Here is a 21,429-nt window from a genome sequence, read left to right as displayed (position 1 = left end):
CAGGCGGGCCTCGAACTCTCAGAGATCCGCCTGCCTCTGCCTCCCGAGTGCTGGGATTAAAGGCGTGCGCCACCACCGCCTGGCTTCTCTTTTTTTCTGTTTTTATACCTTGTCCTTGTTCTTGTGTGCTGCAGACGGCCTTGATTGTCTAACAAATAGTGTTTGTCCTTCACACTTTAACGTGTAGTAGGGGAAGGAAGGAGTGCCTGGAAGCTCTCCCTGCCTGAGCTAAAAGGGGGCATCAGCCAGCCTCTGGGCTAACGGTCTTTCAACTGCACATGAAAGTTCAGAATCACACTAGCTTCAATGGGAGGCGTTCCATACACTAACCAGGTATTGCTGAGCCCAGATTACCAGGACCACTTCCCTTCCTCTCCAGGTCCTGCCCCTACCCACTGGGTCCATCTCAGATTCCCAGGAGGCTCCATACTAAGCCTCAGCCAGGACAGGGCTGACCCAGCAGCTCAAACTGTAATCTTGGGCCTTGGAAAGCAAGTCCAGGGCACATGAAAACTGTCATGGCTGTCTGGAGCTGAGATTAAACTTACCCTACAAAGGCAAGGAGGGCACAGCAAAAGTCATCTTGAAAACAAAGGAGGGCTGGCTCTCCAGGGGCCTATTTCCAGAAGGTTTCAGGAAAGGTTCAGATCAGCAGGGATTCTAGTGTTGTTGGGGTGTATCCCTGCCTGGAGGGTCATCTGGCCGGGTGCTGGGCACATTCCAATGCTTGCCGGGAACCCTACACACCTAGAAGGACATGGCAGTGGTCCTTTCGGCTGGAGAAGAGGGATAGGTGGGGCTGGGATTACATCAGAGGAATGGGAATGGTGGTGGGAAATTCATGAGATGGGCAGGTAGAGAAAACCAGAGAGGGAGAGGCCATGAGCAAAGATGCTGGACCGACAGGGACAAGAACACACTGGATGTCGTGGGTGGTGGGGCTAGTGGACATAGGGAAATGAGAGGTTGGGCAGGGCTGGAGGATGGGGGGGATGAGGTGGGAGGAAGCAATATGCAGCGCAGCTAGGATGGGGGCCGGGCAACAGAAGGGCTGGAGCTGTGCCTTTCTGAGCCTGCCTCACCTCCTCCCTTCGTGTCTCCCGTCTCCCGGGGCTGAGCTTCCAAGGCAGCCCGCCCCTAATGTTCGGGCGGAGGCTTCAGCAAAATCCAGTCGTGAGCTCTGCTTCAGGAAGAGGGTCCTCGCCGCCGCACCTTTCCGCTTGGGGCCACTGCCCCTATGCACTGTTCTGCTGTTCCGACCTTGGCCTGTGACCAGTAAGTCGGGGAGATTGATGAACCCAGTGAGGCGTGGGAGGGAGGAAGTTGGGGGCGGGGAGAGAGGACCTGAGAAGGATGGAGCCACCACTCTACTGCTGGTCCACAGCCAGTCCGAACCCATCCTGATCAGTGACCTGCCCGGACAACGGACCTAAGCAAATCCGGGAAGGGTGGAGCTGGGGCGGGGAAGGGAAAGACTTACTTAGAGTCCGGGCCTGCCGGGCGTTTCGCCCAGTACTGGTTGTTTGCGCTGCAAGGAATCGCGGGTCTGGCTTCTGCTCCCCCACCAGCAGCAGCGGCAGTGCTTGCAGCCGCAGCCTCTGGCTGAAAGGCTCGTCAGGAGATCTAGAAAACCAGAGCCAAGACACAAGGCCGTCCATTCTACCCCTAATCTGAGTGTGGTGAGGGCTCTCGATTCCAAACTAGCGTCCTCCCTACACTGATCCATCCCCAACCCTTCCAGAGGCCCGTGTGCAGGGCGGGAGGGGGGGGGGATTTGTGCCCCCGCCCCCAAGGCCTGAGCCCCACTGAGGAAGCTCATCAAACCCCCATCTCCACCCTACCACAACAGTAAAACGGTCGCCCTGCTGTTGAGCATCTTCACCCCACCCCATCTCTACCTGGTTACATAGCAAGAACCCCAAACCAAAGTCCTGATGCTGGAGATTAAAAGAGTCCCTTCCCCAGCCCTGAGCCCACTGTCCTCCAAAATGCTGCGAGCCCTCTGTCAAACTATCACAAAATCAGAGGCTCGTTCTGCCTTCAGGCTGATGTCGGTGTTCTCAGGACCTGATGGGCCTATTCCCTGGCCATGATACCCCCCTTGCCCAGGCTCTAAACCAAGCGCCACCCCTTATCAGAAGCTGAAGCCCCTTCCATCCTCTTCCTGTAGATTCTGCCCAGTAGGATGAACTGGACTGCTGCCACGTGCTGGGCTCTGCTGCTGGCCGCCGCCTTCCTCTGTGACAGCTGTTCGGCCAAGGGCGGCCGCGGAGGAGCTAGAGGCAGCGCCCGCGGGGTACGCGGAGGCGCGCGTGGAGCATCGAGAGTGCGCGTAAGGCCGGCACCCCGCTACAGCTCCTCTCTGCGTGTGGCGGCTGCAGGGGCAGCCGCAGGGGCTGCAGCAGGTGTGGCTGCGGGCATTGCCACCGGCTCTGGCTGGAGGAGGACCTCGGGGCCTGGAGAATTAGGCCTGGAGGACGATGAGAATGGGGCAACTGGAGGCAATGGAACTGATCGAGGAGTCTACAGCTACTGGGCCTGGACTTCGGGCTCTGGGTCCACTCCCAGCCCACGTATCTGCCTGCTTCTAGGGGGCACCCTTGGTGCCTTAGAATTGCTTTGGCCCTAGATCGGGCTGAGCTCCATCCCAGATCTGGTTCCTTGCCTGGTCATCGGGGGGGGCCCCCGAGGGACCAGCCTAGTGTTTTCCAGCTCAAAGGGTCACTTCCTTTTGCTGACTATGGTTCCCCAGCCCAGGTGACGGCCTGGGAATTCTGAACCCACAAGCTTTCTTGCAATTTGTGGACACTGTCAACTCTCTTGCCCATCCCAATCTCCCAATCTTCCACCGCCAGAGAGGCAGGCTGCCCTCCACTCTCCAGAGCTGCCCCAGAGGAAGTACTGGGCCATGCCTGTCTGCTTGCCCTGGATGCAAGAGTATGAATAATGTTGACCACCAGGAAGAGGCCATCCTCAGGTGGGCCTGTCTGATTCTGCCACTAAAGCCCAAAAGACCTTGGGCCTCTCGTGGAAGCAGAAGAAATGGACCATGTGCCTCTGGGCTTCACAAATCTGATGAAGAGAACATTCACTTGGACTGAGGCGTGAGAAATGTCAGGTGCTAACCACCTGCCCAGAGCAGGTCCTAATGATGTCACAGCTCAGGAACATCCAGAGCAGAAAATACTCATCCCAGGACAGCCACTGTGGTCCTCCTTGAATATGCTGCCAAGGCCAAGCTAGTGTGTCTTCCCCACAGGCTGCCTAAGAGATCTGTCAAAAGCGTTCCTCACTTGGAACCACTTGGCCATAAGGACCACGTAACTGTCCCTAAGATGAGGGTAGGGGTTCCAATTCGGACACATTCCATTTCCTTTGAACTTTAAAGTTCACAAGCAAAGGTCACTTGGACACAGTATCAATCCTGCTGGAGCCGTCTTTATACATGACCCAAATGCAAGATTCCCATGCCAGTGGACAGCAGCATCTTGTGTTGGGAGATGCCCTCCTTTGGAAACAGATGGAACAGGAAGGTAAGAGAATATGGCACAATTGGGAGCTGGCAGCATTGGAGAAGGCAACGGTTCATCAGGCCCACTGCTGCCAGAGGAAAGCTAAAACCAGACTCAGTAGGTTGTGAGTTTGGGCTAACACTACTGAAAGTTTTCTGACTATTCATATCCACCCTGAGGACAGAGCTGATGTCCAGGGTGGTCTCAGAGATATGCACTGCAGTCCTCACCTGGATCTACCTTTGGGCAGCCTGGCTCCCTTCTGCCCACCAGCACATGCTTGCTCCATGGAGTGACGGGTCTCTGGGCTCAGTTAGTATGCACAATGCTAGCCTGGCAAATTTCTGGTTAGTGTACAGGTTTCAAGGCTATTGGCAGGACCCTAGCCAGGCAATTTTCTTGATCAACAAGTTACAGGATGCAGCTCCCTGCATCCTCTATCTACACTGCCGGTGCTCTTAGGCACAGCCAGCCTGTCTCTTGCAGACCAAGCTCAAGTCTAAGACCAGCAAGCTAAGGGCCAAGCCCACTCAGGGCCTCAAAGGCAGGTACCACCGAGTCTGGTATAGAAAGACCCACTAGAGCCCCTTCGGCTTGTCAAATACCTATGAGGATGGGCTATGTGGATCCGACCTGCACGTACCAGGGTACCATGTGTTGGTTACTGGACATCATGGAAACATCACCTTCGAATTATTATTTCGCATACCAATCTGACTTCTCCAGGGTGTTTAGCACTTGGCACAGCCACACATCTTTGAATACCTTCTCCACCAGCGAGAACCATAAGACGCTATGGGAGAATCTCAGGATGCTTACCATACTGCAGCCACAATAAGGGGCAACAGTGGATGGTTAGCCCCTGTTATCAGCTATCCACAAGAAGCAGAGAGCCAGCTGGGCATGCAAGCACTGGTTCAGGCAACTACAGGAACGCCGGGTCAATACTGGACAGAAGAAACTAGAAGTACTGAGCAGGTGTAGCCCAGCTGGTCCAACAGCACCTCCTGTCTATATCAACCAGCCCTTCCCTTTTCCTTTCTAGACAGCAAGCTGCTGGCAGCAACATCCTTTAGATGCCTATGGGTGTACGGAGGTCAACCATGCTGGGACCTGTGCAAAGGTGCGCCTACAGCAGATGGTCTCCTGAGGCACGGGCTTGGAAGAACAAGGGGAGAGGACATTCCTGGGCTTTTCTATTCCAAATCTCCTGTTGCTATCTGTGAACACATGTATCAGTGAAGAGTTCATTGTGAAATAAAGGCCTCCGCTGGTAGCAAGCTTTCTCCTCATTGCAGGACTTCAAGATGCTTGAGATTCTGAATTAGGAGCCCTGGTCCCTAATCTACCAATCCCCAGCATTCATTGGTGGAGGGGGAGGGGATTTAACTAATGGGCTTAAAGTACTAAGTGCACAATAAAAAAAAAAAAAGCTATCAGAAAATGGGCCTTTCACCTGGTGTCATAACACACACGCCTGTATAATTCCAGCACTCCAGAGGCTAGGACAGGAGAAATGTGTATTTGAGACCAGCCCAAATCACACAATGAAACACTGTCTCAAAATAACAAAAAAAAATGAAATTAAATGAGAGATAGTCAGAGAAAGATTTTTTTTTAAAGCGGTCTTTTTAACCCAATTTTTAAATTACAGATTATAGCTTTGACTCCTCTGAGATAGCATTAACCTCTCCTTGAGACTGAGAGAAAACCTCCTGACTAAACCATATATTTAGGACTTCTGGGACCCCATGGTTATAACCAGGACTAACCAAGCTGATAAAAGAACAGAGTGCCCTTTGGAGTTAGGGACTGAGTCTTGGGTAGCAACACATAGAGTCTGTGGACAGGGGAACAGTTCGGAGAGCTAAACGCTCCAGCTGCAGTTCCATGGAGTATGCAGAAGACTATACTCCAGCAAGCCAGTTCAGGGCTCGGCGTCATCAACAAGCAGGCAAAAGATCACGGTCCAGCATCACTTGGCCCAGTAGCCCTTTGCGGAAGGTCCGGAGGAAGTCTCGGGCTGCCATGGCATAATCAGGCTGGATAACATTGACATTACCTAGGGACAGAGGGTCAGATGAGAAAGGGGCCTTTAAGGGCAGCCCAGCCCTAAGAGACCACTAGAGGCCCCATCAGTGGAACCTGAGGAACAGGGCATGTTCAGAAAGAACGCAGACACCACATCCACCCAGCACTGTCCGGAGTTAGGACCACCCTCAGAAGCCGATACTAGAAAGTCCTCCCTCCCTAGAAATGCCCACAGTTCCCCTTCCCATGCTCTGATCGCAGGACAGCTGCCTACAGGTTTCCTTCTGTGTCTCCTCCTGCCCTGCAGAAAGGTGACAGAGGAAGGGGCCCACGCCGCCAGCGCAGCCTCACCCACCTGTGCCGGTGAGCACTTTCACTTTCCGCGTCTTCCCCAGCTTCACTGCCACACTCTTCAGCACCTGCTCTATGTGGTCACAGGCGCTGGCCAGGCCATAGTGCTGCGCGTACCTGCAAGCCCACGGCGCAGGTCAGGCTTCCGTGAGGCTCCACGCCTGAGGAGGATTCCCACTTACCCACTCCTCAGAGGAGCCAGCTCCCCGGCTCCTGAGAGGACCAGACTGCTTCTAGGCAGCTTACTGCTCCAGAATAAGGCTCGGAAATTCTTACAGAGAAGTAAAGGCTTATCGCCCAGCAAGGTTAAATTCAAATTTTTGACTGGCATCCAGTCAAAAGTGACCAGGCCTTCAAAGCAGAACAGAGCAAAACTGAAGTCAGTCAGCCAGCTTGTGCTGACCCGTCAATGACTGGATGTAAACGGTAAGCACAATAGCATGTCAGTCCGTATAACTGCGTACTGAACGTCACAAAGCTGTGACAAAGCCCCTGTGAAAAGGCCTGAAGTGCACTTCACTAGGGGAAAGCTCTGAGGAACAATGAACGAGACAGACAGACATCAGTCAGAGAAGAGGCTGACAGACACTACAAATACAGGCCAGAAATAAAGTATCCTGAGCACTGCACAGGGGCCTGGTTACTAGTGAATCAGACACCTGCCCCACCACAGAGGTGAGAGGTCACAGTCACCTGCCCCACCACAGAGGTGAGAGGTCACAGTCACTTGCCCCACCACAGAGGTGAGAAGTCACAGTCACCTGCCCCACCACAGAGGTGAGAGGTCACAGACACCTGCACCACCACAGAGGTGAGAGGTCACAGACACCTGCCTCACCACAGAGGTAAGAGGTCACAGACACCTGAACCACCACAGAGGTGAGAGGTCACAGACACCTGCCCCAGAACAGAGGTGAGAAGTCACAGTCACCTGCCTCACCACAGAGGTGAGAGGTCACAGACACCTGCACCAGCACAGAGGTGAGAGGTCACAGACACCTGCACTAGCACAGAGGTGAGAGGTCACAGACACCTGCACTAGCACAGAGGTGAGAGGTCACAGACACCTGCCCCACCACAGAGGTGAGAGGTCACATTGGCCTCTGTGCACCATGGCACAGGTGAAATTCAGTCATGTGGAAATTTGGTGCTGACCTTCACTACAGTAAATATTAAAGAAAATCTCATGTTCAGGAAACACAAGTATAAACTTCTTTGGGTTCCCACAAAGACAGCCAACACTGTGTATGTAACATGCTTGCTCAGTATGCAAGGCTCTCTCTTCTTATAATGACAACTATCTACATAGCAAGAGATCACAGCAGTGTCTCTGGGGTTCATGGAACACGCAAAGGTAGCATATGGTGATGGTGGACACGGGAGAGTGAGAGAAATGGAACCTGGCTGTTGCAGGGTGACAGCTGAGATGCTCTGGGAATCCCGTTCACAAAAAGTCACAGATAACAGGCTAGAAAGGACTCCACAGTGGTAGCGTCCTAGCAACATCCTCCAAGTACAGAAAACTGGAGCTGCAAACACCAGTGGGACGTAGCAGGTCCAGTCATGGCTCTGCTTAGTGAGTCACAACATAGATGCACAGGTAACTAGCAACATAGGGATGAGGACAGCATGAAGACAAAACAGAAATCAGTGAAGCTGAAGCTGGGCATGAGTGCAGTCATTCCTAGGACTGAGGCAGGAGGAGCACAAGTTTGAGAACAGCCTGTGTTACATGGTGAGCCCGTCTCAAGTGAACTAAAGTCTGGAGCACAGTCCAATACCAGAGTCCTTGCTCTGCGTGTGAAAGATGCCAGGGAGGGAAGAAGCAAGGAAGCCAAGCCAGGTGTGGTGAGGCCTGCTGTGATCCCAGCACTAAGGCAGCAGAGCCAAGAGAACAGGGCTTGGCAAAATAAAGAAAACAGAGAACACCAACTAAGCTGACCCTTTCGGAAATAAAAGCAATACGCCTCCAGTCAGACTGACATCCTCACCCTGGGAAGACATCTGTGAAACACCCCAGCTAGCATCCCACCCGAGGGTAGGAGTCTACATCCTTCTGCTAATACAGAGACAAGAGGAAGCCCCTGTTCATCACTCCACTCAACACCAAGATGTAGAGGCAAGAAAAAGGAAAAGAACCCGAATCTTCAAAGAAAAGAAAAAAATCCTTATTTGTAAATAACATGATAATCTAGTTAAAAAAAAATCAAGTGAATTCTAGGACTCAACCGCAATATTCAACTATTTTCATAAACTATCAATACCAATTACAATATTAAAATTAATAACAATGCCATAGATGAGAGCATGAAAGTATTAAGTATATGAAAGATGTAAAAGATCTGTCTGCTGAAAACTAATAATGAGCTAAACAGACGGATGCAGTCACTATCTTCATGAGATGCAGTATCCAATAGTGTTATGATATTGTCATGTTTTCTCCAAACTGACAAATAAATTTAATGGAATTGGCATTCCCAAGGAAAGCAATGTTCAGCTTTGGTTGGTTTTGATTTTTTGGTAGTGTTAAGGATTGAACCTATGGGCTTGCAACTGCCAGGCCAGTGTTTTACCGCTGAGTACTTCACCTGTAAAAATAGGTCTTTTGTAGAAGCTGAGAAATTTGTAAAGTTCCTATGTAAACATGGAAGAAATAAAACAGACAAAACAACTTCAAAGAAGAGTGAGGCTGAGGTCCATCAAAGGTACCATCACCAAGACAGAACAGGACAGAAGAGTCCACAGACAGACAGACAGACAGACAGACAACATAGATTCTCAGCAAAGGCAGAAGAACAATTAGTGGGGAAAGTCTTCAACAAATGTTCCTGGACAACTGGTCATCCGTGTGCAAAATAAGAACTTCACAGTTGCGCCATACCCAAAGCAAATGCTAATACACATCAGAAGAGGGCCATATAGCTAAGAGTAAAATCTAAGCTGTCACTCTACAAGAAGAAAGCAAACTTCTATGACTTCAGGCTAGGCATATTTCTAGATATGAAGCACCACTATTATAAACTTCCAAAACTACCCCCTAAAACACGGTGTTAACGGAAAAAGACAAGGCCTAGACTTGTCCCTCAGAATAGGTAAAGAAGTGCAACTTAAAAATAAGAAAATGGACTGGGACGTAGCACAGCAGTAAGAGCAGGTGCTTACTGTATTCAGTCCCAGCACAAAAGAACAAAAGGAAGAGGAAGAGGATGAGGATGGTGGAGCACGTCTTTAATCTCAGCAGGAGGTAGAGGCAAGCAGATCTTTGTGTGTTTGAGGCCACTCTGGTGTATGTAGTGAGTTTCAGGACAGCCAGGACTATGTAGAGATACCCTATCTCAAAAAACAAAACCAAAAAGGGAAGGGGGTCTGGGGCAATGGTTGAGTGATTATGAGCACTTATTGCTTTTCCAGAGAACCTGTGTTCAATTCCCAGTGTCCACATAACAGCTCAAAGCCATCAGAAACACCAGTTTCAGGGGAGTGGACACCCTTTCTGGCTTCCATGGACACCACTCATGCAATAGTGCACAGAGATATATGCAGGCAAAACACCCATACACCTAAAACAAAATTTTTAAATGAGAAAAAGATTTGAACAGACATTTTCCCAGAGAAGACACACTGATGGCCAATGGACACAGGAAAGGACGGTCAGCATCACCTAGTAGGAATATACATCAAACGCTGCAACCTGTGAGGTTAAAATTAAAACTGGCCAGGGCTGAGAAATGGCCCAGTGGCTAAGAGCACTTACAGCTCTTGCAGAGGACCTGGGTTAGAATCGCAGCATGCATATGACTGCTCACATCTATCTTTAATGCCAGTTCTAGGAAACCTGATGCCTTCTTCCAGGGGCATCGCAAGTATGTGGTGTACAAACATACATTCAGGCAAAATTCATAAACAGTAAATAAAATATTAAATCCAACAATAATAAAATAAAACACTGGCCACACATGTAAAGAGGACTCAGAACAGCCTGGACCCCCGTTCTCTACTAGGTGGTGTATGGCACAGTAAAATTGCCTGAAAACCAGCTTGGTAGTTCTTAGGAAGCTAAAGCTCACCTTTAAAAAGTGGCCTTGATTGTGACAGTCAAGAACTACACACACTACATGTCCACCAGGGTGAACAGAGAAACCAAGGGCAGGATGTCTGGTGATACACAATGAGTTCAAGCACCAAAAGGAATGCAGAGCGTGGATAACTCAGAACAATCAAGCCCGGTAGAGGAAGCCAGGAGAGAGGATGTGTTCTGCACAATTTCGTTGATAGAATGTTTATCTACTTTCTGTCCACCCACAAGGGATTAAGATTAAGGAAGGGTCTTACTATGTAGCCAAGGCTGGACTCAAACTTATGATCCTATCTTAGCCTCACAAGTACTGGGATTTGGGACATGTATCACCACACCCAGCAGAGTGTCCACCATCTTGTATGACAATATGATATGGTCATATTTCAAAGTTTACCAAATCACATACTTGTAATAACAGAAGGTTATATAATACTTTAATGACTTACTTTTAAAACCATACCTAGATAAGATGAGCTGCAGCCCCCACAACTCACTGCTACTCACCCAAATAGCCCATGCCTGTTGAGGGTGTAAAGGAGGTAATCGGCCATGGTCTCTTCTCCAACAAGATGGTCCAACACAGTTCCTGGAAGACAAGCAGCCAAGGCAAGCCCATGGAACAGCGGACATCTGTGCTCCACCAAGCCAAAGTGTCTCCCAGTTGAAGGCGGAAAACCTCAAGCTACTAGGGAACCTCCATGCAGCATGGCTCACAGTTGTGGCCTTCCTGCTTTGGCCATGTGACTTGTTGCCATCACGTTACAGAGCAGAATGGCAGCCAGCACATGTATGCTGTGGGCTAGTCTCCCTCTCAAAGCCGTGCAAAGCATCTGGTAGCAGGAAGGGCGGAGGAAGTAATGACTCCACCTGCCTAGGGGACAGTCAAAGTCAGCAGTGGAGCAGAGGCACACCCATCCCTAGCAGGGGCTCACCACACAGGGCCAGCTTCAGGCCTGTCTCCACACTTTCAATCCGAGGAGCCAGCACCCCAGGAGTATCCAGCAGGAACATCAGTGGACGCTCACATACCTGTGCAGCAAAAGGTGGATGAAGCAGGCAGCTCTGCCCGGCAGTCAAACCATTGCCAGAGACACTGCAGCAGGCCTCTGGATAAACCCACCACATACGTTGTCTTCAGTATCAAGGTTTAGGGTCCCCATTGGGTATAATTTCTGCTTAAGTTGAAGAATAAATAAAAGCCCAAGGTTCATGGAAAGTACAAGGGAATACATGAGTATGGCTCTGGCAGGTGAGGTAAAAAGGCTGCCTCCCTGAAAGATCTGCACAGAATATAGCAGCAGTGGCCCTAACAGGAGAGGAGGGCAGGGATGGGGGTCAGAAGCAGTGCCAATGCTGCACTCAGGTGTGCCAGGCTCAGTAGAACCAGCACAGCTCTGGGCAGAGCTCTGGGCTTAGCAATCAAGAGCCCTACCTGGATTCTGGATGTCACAGCTCTGGTGATTCCTGGCTCACCGCCCACTCTGGCAGCTTTTCCTGAAAAGACAGGAGAGAGGCCATCAAATATTTATACATAGCAACAGAGCAAGTAATAAAATGTATTTAGCCAACATATCCAGCAAGCAGAATGGAAATCAGAGGTCAATAGTTGCCAATTTATAATCTGTTCCTTCCTGAGTACCAAAGAACACATGGCAAGGGTTTTCAAAGCTAGGCACAGTGACCAAGGGTCAACAAAAGTCCAGAGCTCACTTCCCAGTGTAGAAAGGTTCCCCCTGATACGAAGGTCACACCAGACCTGCTCCTCCACCTCAAAACCTCTCCTGGACTCACCTACTCCAGAGCAGGCAGGCCAGCGCCACCCTTGACCCTGGCACTGTGGCTGCCTAGCATGGGACCCAGCCCAGGGCACCCCAGAGAGGCTACCTATTCACTGCCAACCACCACAGGGGCAAAAGGATCAAAGTGTCCATCACAGATGACCAGAGGGATGAGATACAGACAGCGGAATAACTTGGACCTGAGGAGGAGGGAACTGCTAACAGTTCCAATGTGGACTAACCTAGAACAGTGGATGAAGCGAGACAAGTCAGTTCCAGAATTTGGGGGGCTTTTTGTTTTATTTTGTTTTGTTTGTCTTTTAACACAGGGTTTCTCTGTGTTACAGCTCTGGCTGTCCTAGAATCCACTTTGTAGACCAGGCTGGCCTCAAACTCACAAAGATCTCCCTGCCTCTGCCTCCCAAGTGCTGGGATTAAATGTGTGCACCACCATTGCCTGGCTCCAGCATTCCTCACTGACACAGCTGGACAGAAATAGAAGAGGGCTGACAGGCACTGGGGAAGAACAGGATGATATGTTTGAAGCTTCAGTCTCAGGTAATTTAAATTTTGACTAATAGGGATGCCTATTCAACTCTATAAACAACTTAACACCCCAAACAAAGAAGACAGACACTTTAAAGGAAAATAAAGCTAAAAAATAAGATGATTGTGACACCCCTCCCCCAGTTAATGTCCCAAATACCCCCTTCCTAAAATAAAAGTACAACATGATTTCAAACTCTCAACCTTTACAGTACAAATGGGTGTTGTTGCTGTTTCACAGTTTTGTTTTGTCTTTCGGAGACAGAATCACTATTGTGGCCTTGGTTAATCTAAAACTTGCTCTATAAACCATCCTAGCCTTGAATTCACAGAAATCCTCCTGCCTCTATCTCTCAAGTGCTGGGATTAAAGGTGTGTGCCACCACACTCTGTTGTAACCTGGCTGTCCTGGACATCTCTCTGTAGATCAGGCTGACCTCAAAATCAGAGAGCCACCTGCCTCTGCCTCTGCCTCCCAAGTGCTGGGATTAAAGGTGTGTACCAACACATCTGGATTTGTAAACATTCTTGAATAAACACTGTACTGTTGGTGTGAAAAATGAAGTGGATATAAATTTATCCCAAAGTCCAAAATGCATAAAAGCCAACAGTGCATGAAAGCTTGGTAAGAACACACTGTGTAACAAATGGCTGTTCGCTACACAGACCTCCTTCAAACCATTGACTCTCCTTTCAGCAAACAGGGCACGAGCTACGGAAGGAATGCCTCCAAGCAACGGAGCGCTGGCCATGCTCTCCCATACTGCCTTCCAGTCAGCAACCAGGGACTGCCTACCTGACCTGAGGTGCTGTCGTCTCAGGGAGTTGATGAGAGAGGATTTGCCTACATTAGGGACACCGACCACCATGATGCAGTACTCCAGATTCTGGGGAGACAGAAGAGTTTCAACTTCATCCCACCTAGGCTGTGAAACCCACAGCCCAGGGGAAGGGGACATCAACACAAAGGTCCCATGCTGACCAACAGGGTTGGCCCATTCTTTTGCATTAAAGAAAGTAAAAACAAAGCCTGGGTCCTGGCTGGGACACAGCCCAGTTCTCTGTATTAAAGAATGCTCAGAATGGACAGGCAGGAAGGGACTCAGTAACTCCACATACCCACCCCCAGCTCTACATCCAACCAACCTCTGCTCGATGGTAGCGGTAGCTGCACTTGATCAGTTCCGTGACTTTTGGGATTATCTGCAACAAACAACCACATCTTCTGTTCATACATTCCTCACTGACCCACTTAACTAACAAGGTCAGGGACCCTGTCTTTACACTTAGTCCTTGATTAGGAGGGTCAAGATCTCATCCACACCTCACTGAGATGAAAACTTGAGCATCCAGATAACAGGTATCCAACTGTCCACCTGAGCCACAGCTAACTGGATTCACCCACCCACTCCCAACCCAACTGACCACACACACCATGAAATAGCAGGGTGGCTACCTCAGGGGGGCCTCTACAGCAACTGTAACTACTTACTAGTCGGTGCACACATCAACTCATGGGGTTCCATCAAAACAACTGCGAAAACGAGTTACTGGGTTCTGTGATGGAGGAGTTACTTTCATTGGTTAATAAAGAAACTGCTTTAGCCCTGATAGGACAGAAAATTAGGTAGGCGGAGTAAACAGAACAGAATGCTAGGAGAAAGAAGCCGAGTCAGGCAGTCGCCATGATTCTCCGACCCCAGATGGATGTAGGCTAGAATCCTTCCTGGTAAGACACCATCTCTTGATGCTACACAGATTATTAGAAATGGGTTAATCGAGATGTGAGAATTAGCCAATAAGAGGCTACAGATAACGGGCCAGGCAGTGCTTAAAAGAATACAGTTTCCGTGTAATTATTTTGGGTAAAGCTAGCCGGGTAGCGGGAAGTGGCCCCACCGCTCCTCCTTACAACAGTTCTGCAAGAGGCTCTTATTACTTATAAGCCCAGAATACTCCCTCAGAACTCACACAGGAGTGCATCCACACAGGAGACAGGCAGCCCAGGAGACCGTGCACCCCCAGGCAGCTAAAGCCAATTCCAGGATTTTATCCCCATTATTTATCAACCAACATGTACAGAGGCTCACCAGCTTGATGTTTTCATCCTTGATACAGTTTGTAAAAATGACATTCTTCAGGCCTTTTCCTTCTAAGTGTTGAGCAATTCTCTGAAAGAGACATTTCTATCTTAAATACTAAATTAAAATATGAATCATATGCCAGGCATGGTGGTACAAACCTTTAAACTCAATACTACACAGAAAGACCCTATCTAAAATAAGATTTTTAAAATGTGTCTATGTGTGTCTGTGCAGGCACACACGTACACACACACGCTTGCAAGGGCATGCAGACAAGTAGGTAGGTATGTGTGTATGCTTGTGTGTGTACATATCACCACTAGAGAGACAGCTCAGTTAAGAGCACTGACAACTCTTCAAAGGACCAGGTTTGATTCCCAGCACCTACGTGGTATAACTCCAGTCCCAGGTGATTAAGTATCATCTTCTGGCTTCCACGGGCACAGACACAGATGCAGGCAAAATGCCCACATAAATAAAAATAAAGATTAACAAACAAACAACAAATACAAATACATACATACACACATATATACAGAGAGAGAGAGACAGAGAGAGAGGAAGAGGAGGAGGAGGAGGAGGAGGAGGAGGAAGAGGGAGAGAAAAAGAGAAAAAGATGATGTACTACTAAAACTCAAGAATCTGAGCTTGGGGACAGTGAGACAGTTCAGCTGGTAAGGTACTGGATGCCAACCTGAGTTCCATCCCAGAGACCTATACAATAGAAAAAAAAAAAAGAACCAACATCCCCAAGTTGTCCTTGAACCCCCAAATGCATGCCATGGAACATACATATCCACACATGCAGAGAGTTAATAAGTAACAAATGTAAAAAAAAAAAAAAAAAAAAAAAACAAGTTTTTAAAAAGGAATCTGGTTGACCCGGGTGCCACTTCCCTTTAATTTTGGCACTCAGCAGGCAGACACAGGTGGGTCTCTGTGAGTTTGAGGCCACCCTTGTCTCGATACAGCAAGTTCCAGATCAGCAAGGACTACAGAGTGAGACTGCCTCAAAAATAAATAAAAACTTAAGGATGAACCTAAGCTTGAAAGGACAGTGCAGGTGCTTTCGTCTGCTCAGAGACAGCTTCAACTCTAGGAGCAGGGCAACAAAAAGTGGGTGTCAGCAAGCACAGTGCAGAGCCACAGCTCTGAGGACAAGGGGCTCTAAAGAGACCTTGCAAAGCAAGTGGGAAGAGCCCTAGGGCAGACATAGCTGTGCGGTTTGTGAACCTCAGGCTCTGCCAGGGTGCAGACGGGGGACACAGCCTGTTCATAGGGACTTCAATGCTTCTGAAGATAAGATGGGACTGAACCAAGTCACTCTGAAGCCTCAGCACTGAGCTTCTCTGAGGAATCCCATCACTTTCGTGGGCTCTATCATATCTCCCCTTTCGGGGAGGAGGGGAAATTGAGACAGACTTTCACTATGTAGCCTTGGCTGTCCTGGAACTCATAGAGATCTGCCTACTTCTGTCTGCCACATTTTAGGATAAAAGGTGTGCCACCACGCCAAGCATGAGAGTTCATTTTAAACTGAAACAGTATTGAACCCAATCTGACTATAGAGAATAAGTATTACCATAAGCCCAAAAGTAAACTAAAGCTGACAAAATCATTAAACTTAATATTTAGTATAATCAGTATACATATTTTATTTATATTCACATTTATCAATACATGTTGAAAATCAGCATTGTGCTTAGTCATTACTGACCACAAAATATAACCAATGCTTAAATAAACAAAAAGTAATTCATGGATGCAGTCAGCTTTTTTGGTTATTGTTACCATACTATGTATCATATAATTAAGATATTTGCCTGGGGGCTGGAAAGATGGTGGAAAGGTTAAGGACATTTTCTGCTCTTGCAAGTTTGGTTTCCAGCACCCACACAACTCATAACTCCAATTCCAGGGTATCCAACACCCTCTTTTGGCCCCTGTGCACACTAGGTACACATGTGTTTCACATACACACATGCAGGCAAAATACTTATGCACAGAAAATAAATCTTTGAGGGGGGAAAAAGCTACTAGTCATGACAGAGAAATACTGATCTCTGGTCTCTGCAAAGATTCACTCAGATGTCCCCCTGGTATAGGCCACGGAGGGGGGAGGGGTGAAGCCCAAGTCCTTCAGAAGCCTGGCACTAGTCTCACTTTCTATGCCTGCCCAGTAGAGGGCAGTGTCCACCATCAGTCTGTAAAGGCTAGTAGTTAAAACACAGATGCTATCTCTTAACAGATCAAGTCTTCACTAATAAAAACAGGAGAAGGCACTTGAAGATAAACAACCAAATGGGGCAAAGCCCAGAAGCTTGTTCAGCAAGTGAAGCGCGTAGTCAGTTCCCCAGGCCTCGCGGCAGGTGCTGCCAATAGACATCCACCATCTTAGGCATCCTGACCTTCCATATAAATTCTCTTGCTCTTCAGTAAAGGAAAAATGTCTGCATCATTAACAACTTTTAAAACACTGGTTTGAATTCAAGATCCTGACATTCCTCTTTCCAAAGAATTTGACAACATAGCCATTAAAGTAGAGTCAAGACTTCAAATAATATTTCCTCCCATCACTGCCTACTTCTAGGCCACGTAGAAAATAAACTGCCCTGGGACCCAAATCTGCCTGGTTTTTGAGCAGTGGTGCTTAACCTATGGAGCCACAATCCCTTCAGAAGTTGATCAGCCCTTTCATAGGGGACACCTAAGATCATTGGAAAACAGATATTTGCATTATGATTCAAAACAGTAGCAAAATTACAGTTACGAAGTATCAATGAAAAAAATGTTATGGCTGGAGGTCACAACATGAGGAATTGTATTGAAAGGTCCCAGCATCAGGAAGGTTTAGAGAAACTGTTAGGTACTTTGGAATTTTCATATCCCAGTCCCACACTGAGCCCTTCCAGTTTGTGGATCACAGGGTATGCAGAAAACAACTAGCAGGAGAAAACCTGGGGTCAGGCTGAGTACAGTCAGCTGGGGGTACTGCAGCCACCACAAGGGAACTCTGGGCTACACCACAGATGGCCAGGACTACAAGCATTAGCCTTGTGGATCTCCCAACTCATTAAAGCTAAGTAAAATATAACCAGTCTCTTTGCTTCGGCAGTCACACGTGGCCAAAGGCTACCATGGGGAATATAGGAGGCAGAGCATCCTTCAGAAAGACTCGAGGCACAAAGCAGCTATGGTGGTCACCAGGGCTCCCGCAACACACCAATCCACTCCCCACAGGAGGTGTGTCCATCTTCAGCATTTGGGCCATAAGTTCATGTTTGAGGGGAACAGCTGTTGCCGAGAAGCCAGGCCAGATGATACCTCCTGCAAAACCAGGAGTTGTTTTAAAGCAGAGCCTACCCAGGGGCATACCAGGAGTCCTGTGTCGATGGCTCTGTCACACTGCTGCTGGCATCAGTACGGAGGCACTCACCTGCTGCTCTTTAAGATCCGCCAAGTCCATTTTGTTAAGGACAAGCAAATGAGGCTTCAGACCAAGTAGCTCCTGGAACAGAGGGTTTCGACCTGAAAGTGGGATGTGCTGATGTTAAGGCAAAATCCCTACTGAGCTTTACCAGTGGTTATCCGGCCAGGAGCTAAAGCCAAAGAAGAAGCCCCATCTCAGAGCAACAACCATATAACCCATCTTCCTGCCCCCAGACGTAGGGGGGCCAACCTGATGCTGCCCTTGTGGTTTATGAAGAGTTTCAGAAGCTGATCAGGCAGGCCATTGTCACCTGACTTCCCAAACAGATGGTGAGAAGAATAAAATCAAAATTTTAAGAAAATTCACTAATTAGATGCCAAGGAATTTAAGTTTAAAATGAAATGACCTGGACATTTAAGAAAATGTGATTCCTAAGAAGCGCTAACTAAATTACCTTGAGCACCACCTATTCTGGCTCCTGAAGATGCCGCTTCCAACTATCCTCAGCTACCCCAGGCTGAATGGGGCTACAACATGTGACATTAACATAGGCAAAATGGGGCTTCTTACCTTTACACTCTGCCCCTTTGGCCTTCCTGGGAGGATCTAGTACAAGCGTCCCAAGGCCTCCACCTGCCCCATCTGGGCACCCGGGGAAGCTGCTATCTCCACCCAAATGGTCCTCCTCTCACAGCTGATTAGTCCATTCACAAACCCAAGTCTCCCGGCTCCTCCCCTAAAATGCTACAGAAACCACTATCCAGCACAGACCTGCTGCCACATCGTAGATGCAGCCGAATGTTCCAGAGACTAAAAGACATCAGTCCTCTCATCATATATGCTGAAAAAAAAAACAATGTTTTGTCTTTTTAATAATCAAACATAGCCAGGATTAGAAGTGCACACCTTTAATCCCAGCAAGCAGATCTATGTGAGTTCCAGGCCATCCTGGTCTACACAGTGGGTCCAGGCCAGTCAAGGGTATAATGCAAGACCCTGTCTCAAAATGATAATAATAGTAATAATAATAATAATAACATCACACCTGGCAGTATGTGACATTAAGTGAATTAATAGGATTCACAGCCTATAACAGATACACCAGATGTACTATTGCTAAAATTCCAACTCTGAAAGCTGAAACAGTCCCTCGTTCTCCATTCCTGTTTCCAGGGACTCCCAACAGTAGCAGCAGGTCCCCACACCCACCACCAGCTGTTCCAAGGGCCTGGGCCCATTGGTCTGGCATCCCCAGGCTCTTCTCAGGCTGAATAAGTAGGATGAGGAAGAACCCACATGCCAATAACTGCATCACAGAAACTAAACACAGCTTAAATGCAACAAAATGGTCTGAGAAGCAAGTGTCAATGGACATGACAACGACTTGCCAATCAATTCTCACTTAAGGACAGGAGGAACGCCCAGGTTGGCAAGACCATATAATCTCAGGTTTCATAACTTACCCCTAAAAATATCAAAGTGAACCAGCCAGAGGCTGAGACAAATAATGTATCAGGCAGAAGCTTAAAAATAAAAGCACACAGCCTGGACCCCCACCCCAGAGATTCTGATCTAAACAGGAGAGCTAGATTAATGCAAAAACCTCCCAGGAATCCTGATGTGTAATGAGTTGGAAAACATCACTTTAAGTGCCAGTGATTACAAAAGAAGCTGTCAGCAGTTGGAGACATATGACTGGACCAGAGGCAGAACAGTCTAGATTGTCCAAAGGAGACCGAGCGAGAGCAGGAAAGCTTCCTGTTGCCTCTAGGGTCTAGCAGAGGTGCCCTCCTACAGCATGAAAGGATATTCGGGCGTCATGAACCTCGATAACACAATCCACCTGCTTCAGACTGCTCTGCATCTTCTTTAGTCCTGGAAGGTAGAAGGGCACTAAGGGAACTGCCCAAGGAGGCAGATTTAAGTGATCCTAAGGAAATACATCTGAGAACCCATCAGGGCACACCAGGGCTAAAGGAGGCAGCATTATAAGCTTTGGGGTGCCCTGGGTGGGTCTGAGCAGAACACTTCACATATGAGGGTCTTGGGTATTGATCTGGAGGTCCTTGATACTTTGCTGAGTTAATGACCTCAACACATTAACCAAAAGAGAAAAAAAAAAAATGAGGCTCCGCCCCACAACTGCCGCCCTCCCGGTCACACTCCTGGCGCCTTCCAGCCACACTACCACCTCGCATGGCAGCGGCAGCAAGACCACATAACCAGAAACCCAGCGACGCACTATGCCAGGTGTCTGTCTGTTGCGGGTTGTGACCTAAACTCAGCCATCACTCCGGTGGACCGGCTTGCATGTGCCTTCACCACTCAGTGCGACTGAAAGCATCAAGAGTGGAACAACTCTCCAACCCGAGGCCAGGAAGGCAACCAAAGGAGCCTCCAGGGCCTGCGCCCGGGCCGCCCGCGCCTCCCGCTGGTCTCACCCTTGGCCATGTGGCCGGGGAACCAGCGTGCCACTTCGTGACCTTGCAGAGGAAAGCACTCGCGCCAAGCGGCCCCCACGGCACCCCATGCCTGCGGCCAAAGCCTCATAGCGGATAGCGCTGGTGACGGAAGCGCTCCCTGACGGACTGACACTGCGAGAGCCTGGATTTGCTCTCAGGAGTTCCGGCGCTCTAGGGTTCCGTGCGCGGTTGCGCATGTGCTAGAATTGTAGCCCTGAGTGGGCGGGACCGGTGTGACTTTGGCGGCACGGTGAGGCCCCATTCTCAAGATTCCCGAGGTAACACGAGGTTCTTTTGCGTAACTTTAAGTTTGTTTTTTTTTTTTTATTAAGAGACCTTATTGCGTTTTTGTAGTACTTGTTTTTATATCAGTTGGGGTGGCGCACATCTTTTATCCCGGCACGGGAGAGGAAGAGGCAATCAGGGAGCTTAAGTCCATCCTGCTCTACATAGTGGATTCCAGGTCAGCCAGAGCTATGTGGTGAGACCGGAAAAACAACAAGGACTGATTTGTTTATATTTATTTGAAGTGTCTGTGTATACTACACGTACGTAGGTAACCCCAGTAGCCAGAAGACAGTGGATCCTCTGAATCTTGAATTACAGGTGGTTTTGAGTCCTTTGACTGGGTGCTGGGAACCGAACTTCAGCCCTCTGTAATAGCAGCAAGCATTTTTAACCTCCAAGCCATCACTTCGGCCCCAATCTGGAGACTTTGCACTACAGTCCAAATGTTTCAGGCTTGAGGATATAGCATGGAGGATGACAGCTTGCCTAGCATGCCCGAAATTAGGTTTTTGAAAAGGCAGGAGGATTTGAGCTGCTGGCAGTAGGGATGGGTTCCTCTGCGGTGGGAAACTGGCCTGAGAAGTCTAGGAATTTAAACTTAAAATCTGGACACATTTTTTTTTTTCCTTTTGAGACAATATCTCATTTTGGAGCATGTTCTACAAAAAACTAAAAAGAAAACTAAGTTTCAGTCAGGTATGATAGACATACCCATAGTCCTAGCAGGTGAAAGTTACAGGTCAAGAGTTCAAGGTCAACCTGGGCTACACTAGACTCTGTCTAAAAAAATAAAGTCTTATTTTTCCCTCATCTAAATCAATGTAATGAAATGTAATTATCCCTGTCAGTTCTTGGGCCTTTCTTAGAAC

The 21,429-nt window shown here is 48.5% G+C and overlaps 2 protein-coding genes across 2 annotated transcripts; one reads left to right on the top strand and one right to left on the bottom strand.

Annotated features, from left to right (window-relative positions):
* The first annotated feature begins 1,195 nt into the window (after nucleotides 1-1,195).
* Sprn (shadow of prion protein) lies at nucleotides 1,196-4,951 on the top strand. The gene is made up of 2 exons (XM_005351463.2): nucleotides 1,196-1,275; nucleotides 2,171-4,951. Exon 2 carries the CDS (start codon nucleotides 2,186-2,188, stop codon nucleotides 2,627-2,629), a length of 444 nt encoding a protein of 147 aa, XP_005351520.1. The 5' UTR covers nucleotides 1,196-1,275; nucleotides 2,171-2,185; the 3' UTR covers nucleotides 2,630-4,951.
* A 171-nt stretch (nucleotides 4,952-5,122) lies between these two features.
* Mtg1 (mitochondrial ribosome associated GTPase 1) lies at nucleotides 5,123-21,210 on the bottom strand. The gene is made up of 11 exons (XM_005351460.3): nucleotides 20,252-21,210; nucleotides 19,621-19,685; nucleotides 17,817-17,921; nucleotides 14,387-14,467; nucleotides 13,443-13,499; nucleotides 13,093-13,183; nucleotides 11,405-11,466; nucleotides 10,905-11,001; nucleotides 10,477-10,558; nucleotides 5,899-6,011; nucleotides 5,123-5,574 (listed from the first exon to the last, which is right to left on the bottom strand). The coding sequence occupies exons 1-11, from the start codon at nucleotides 20,358-20,360 to the stop codon at nucleotides 5,456-5,458; spliced, it is 981 nt and encodes a 326-aa protein (XP_005351517.1). The 5' UTR covers nucleotides 20,361-21,210; the 3' UTR covers nucleotides 5,123-5,455.
* Between the last annotated feature and the right edge of the window lie 219 nt (nucleotides 21,211-21,429).

This window comes from Microtus ochrogaster, chromosome 8 (genome assembly GCF_000317375.1).
Source record: "Microtus ochrogaster isolate Prairie Vole_2 chromosome 8, MicOch1.0, whole genome shotgun sequence".
Lineage (NCBI taxonomy): Eukaryota > Metazoa > Chordata > Mammalia > Rodentia > Cricetidae > Microtus > Microtus ochrogaster.
This window is presented reverse-complemented; position numbering and strand designations above follow the sequence as displayed.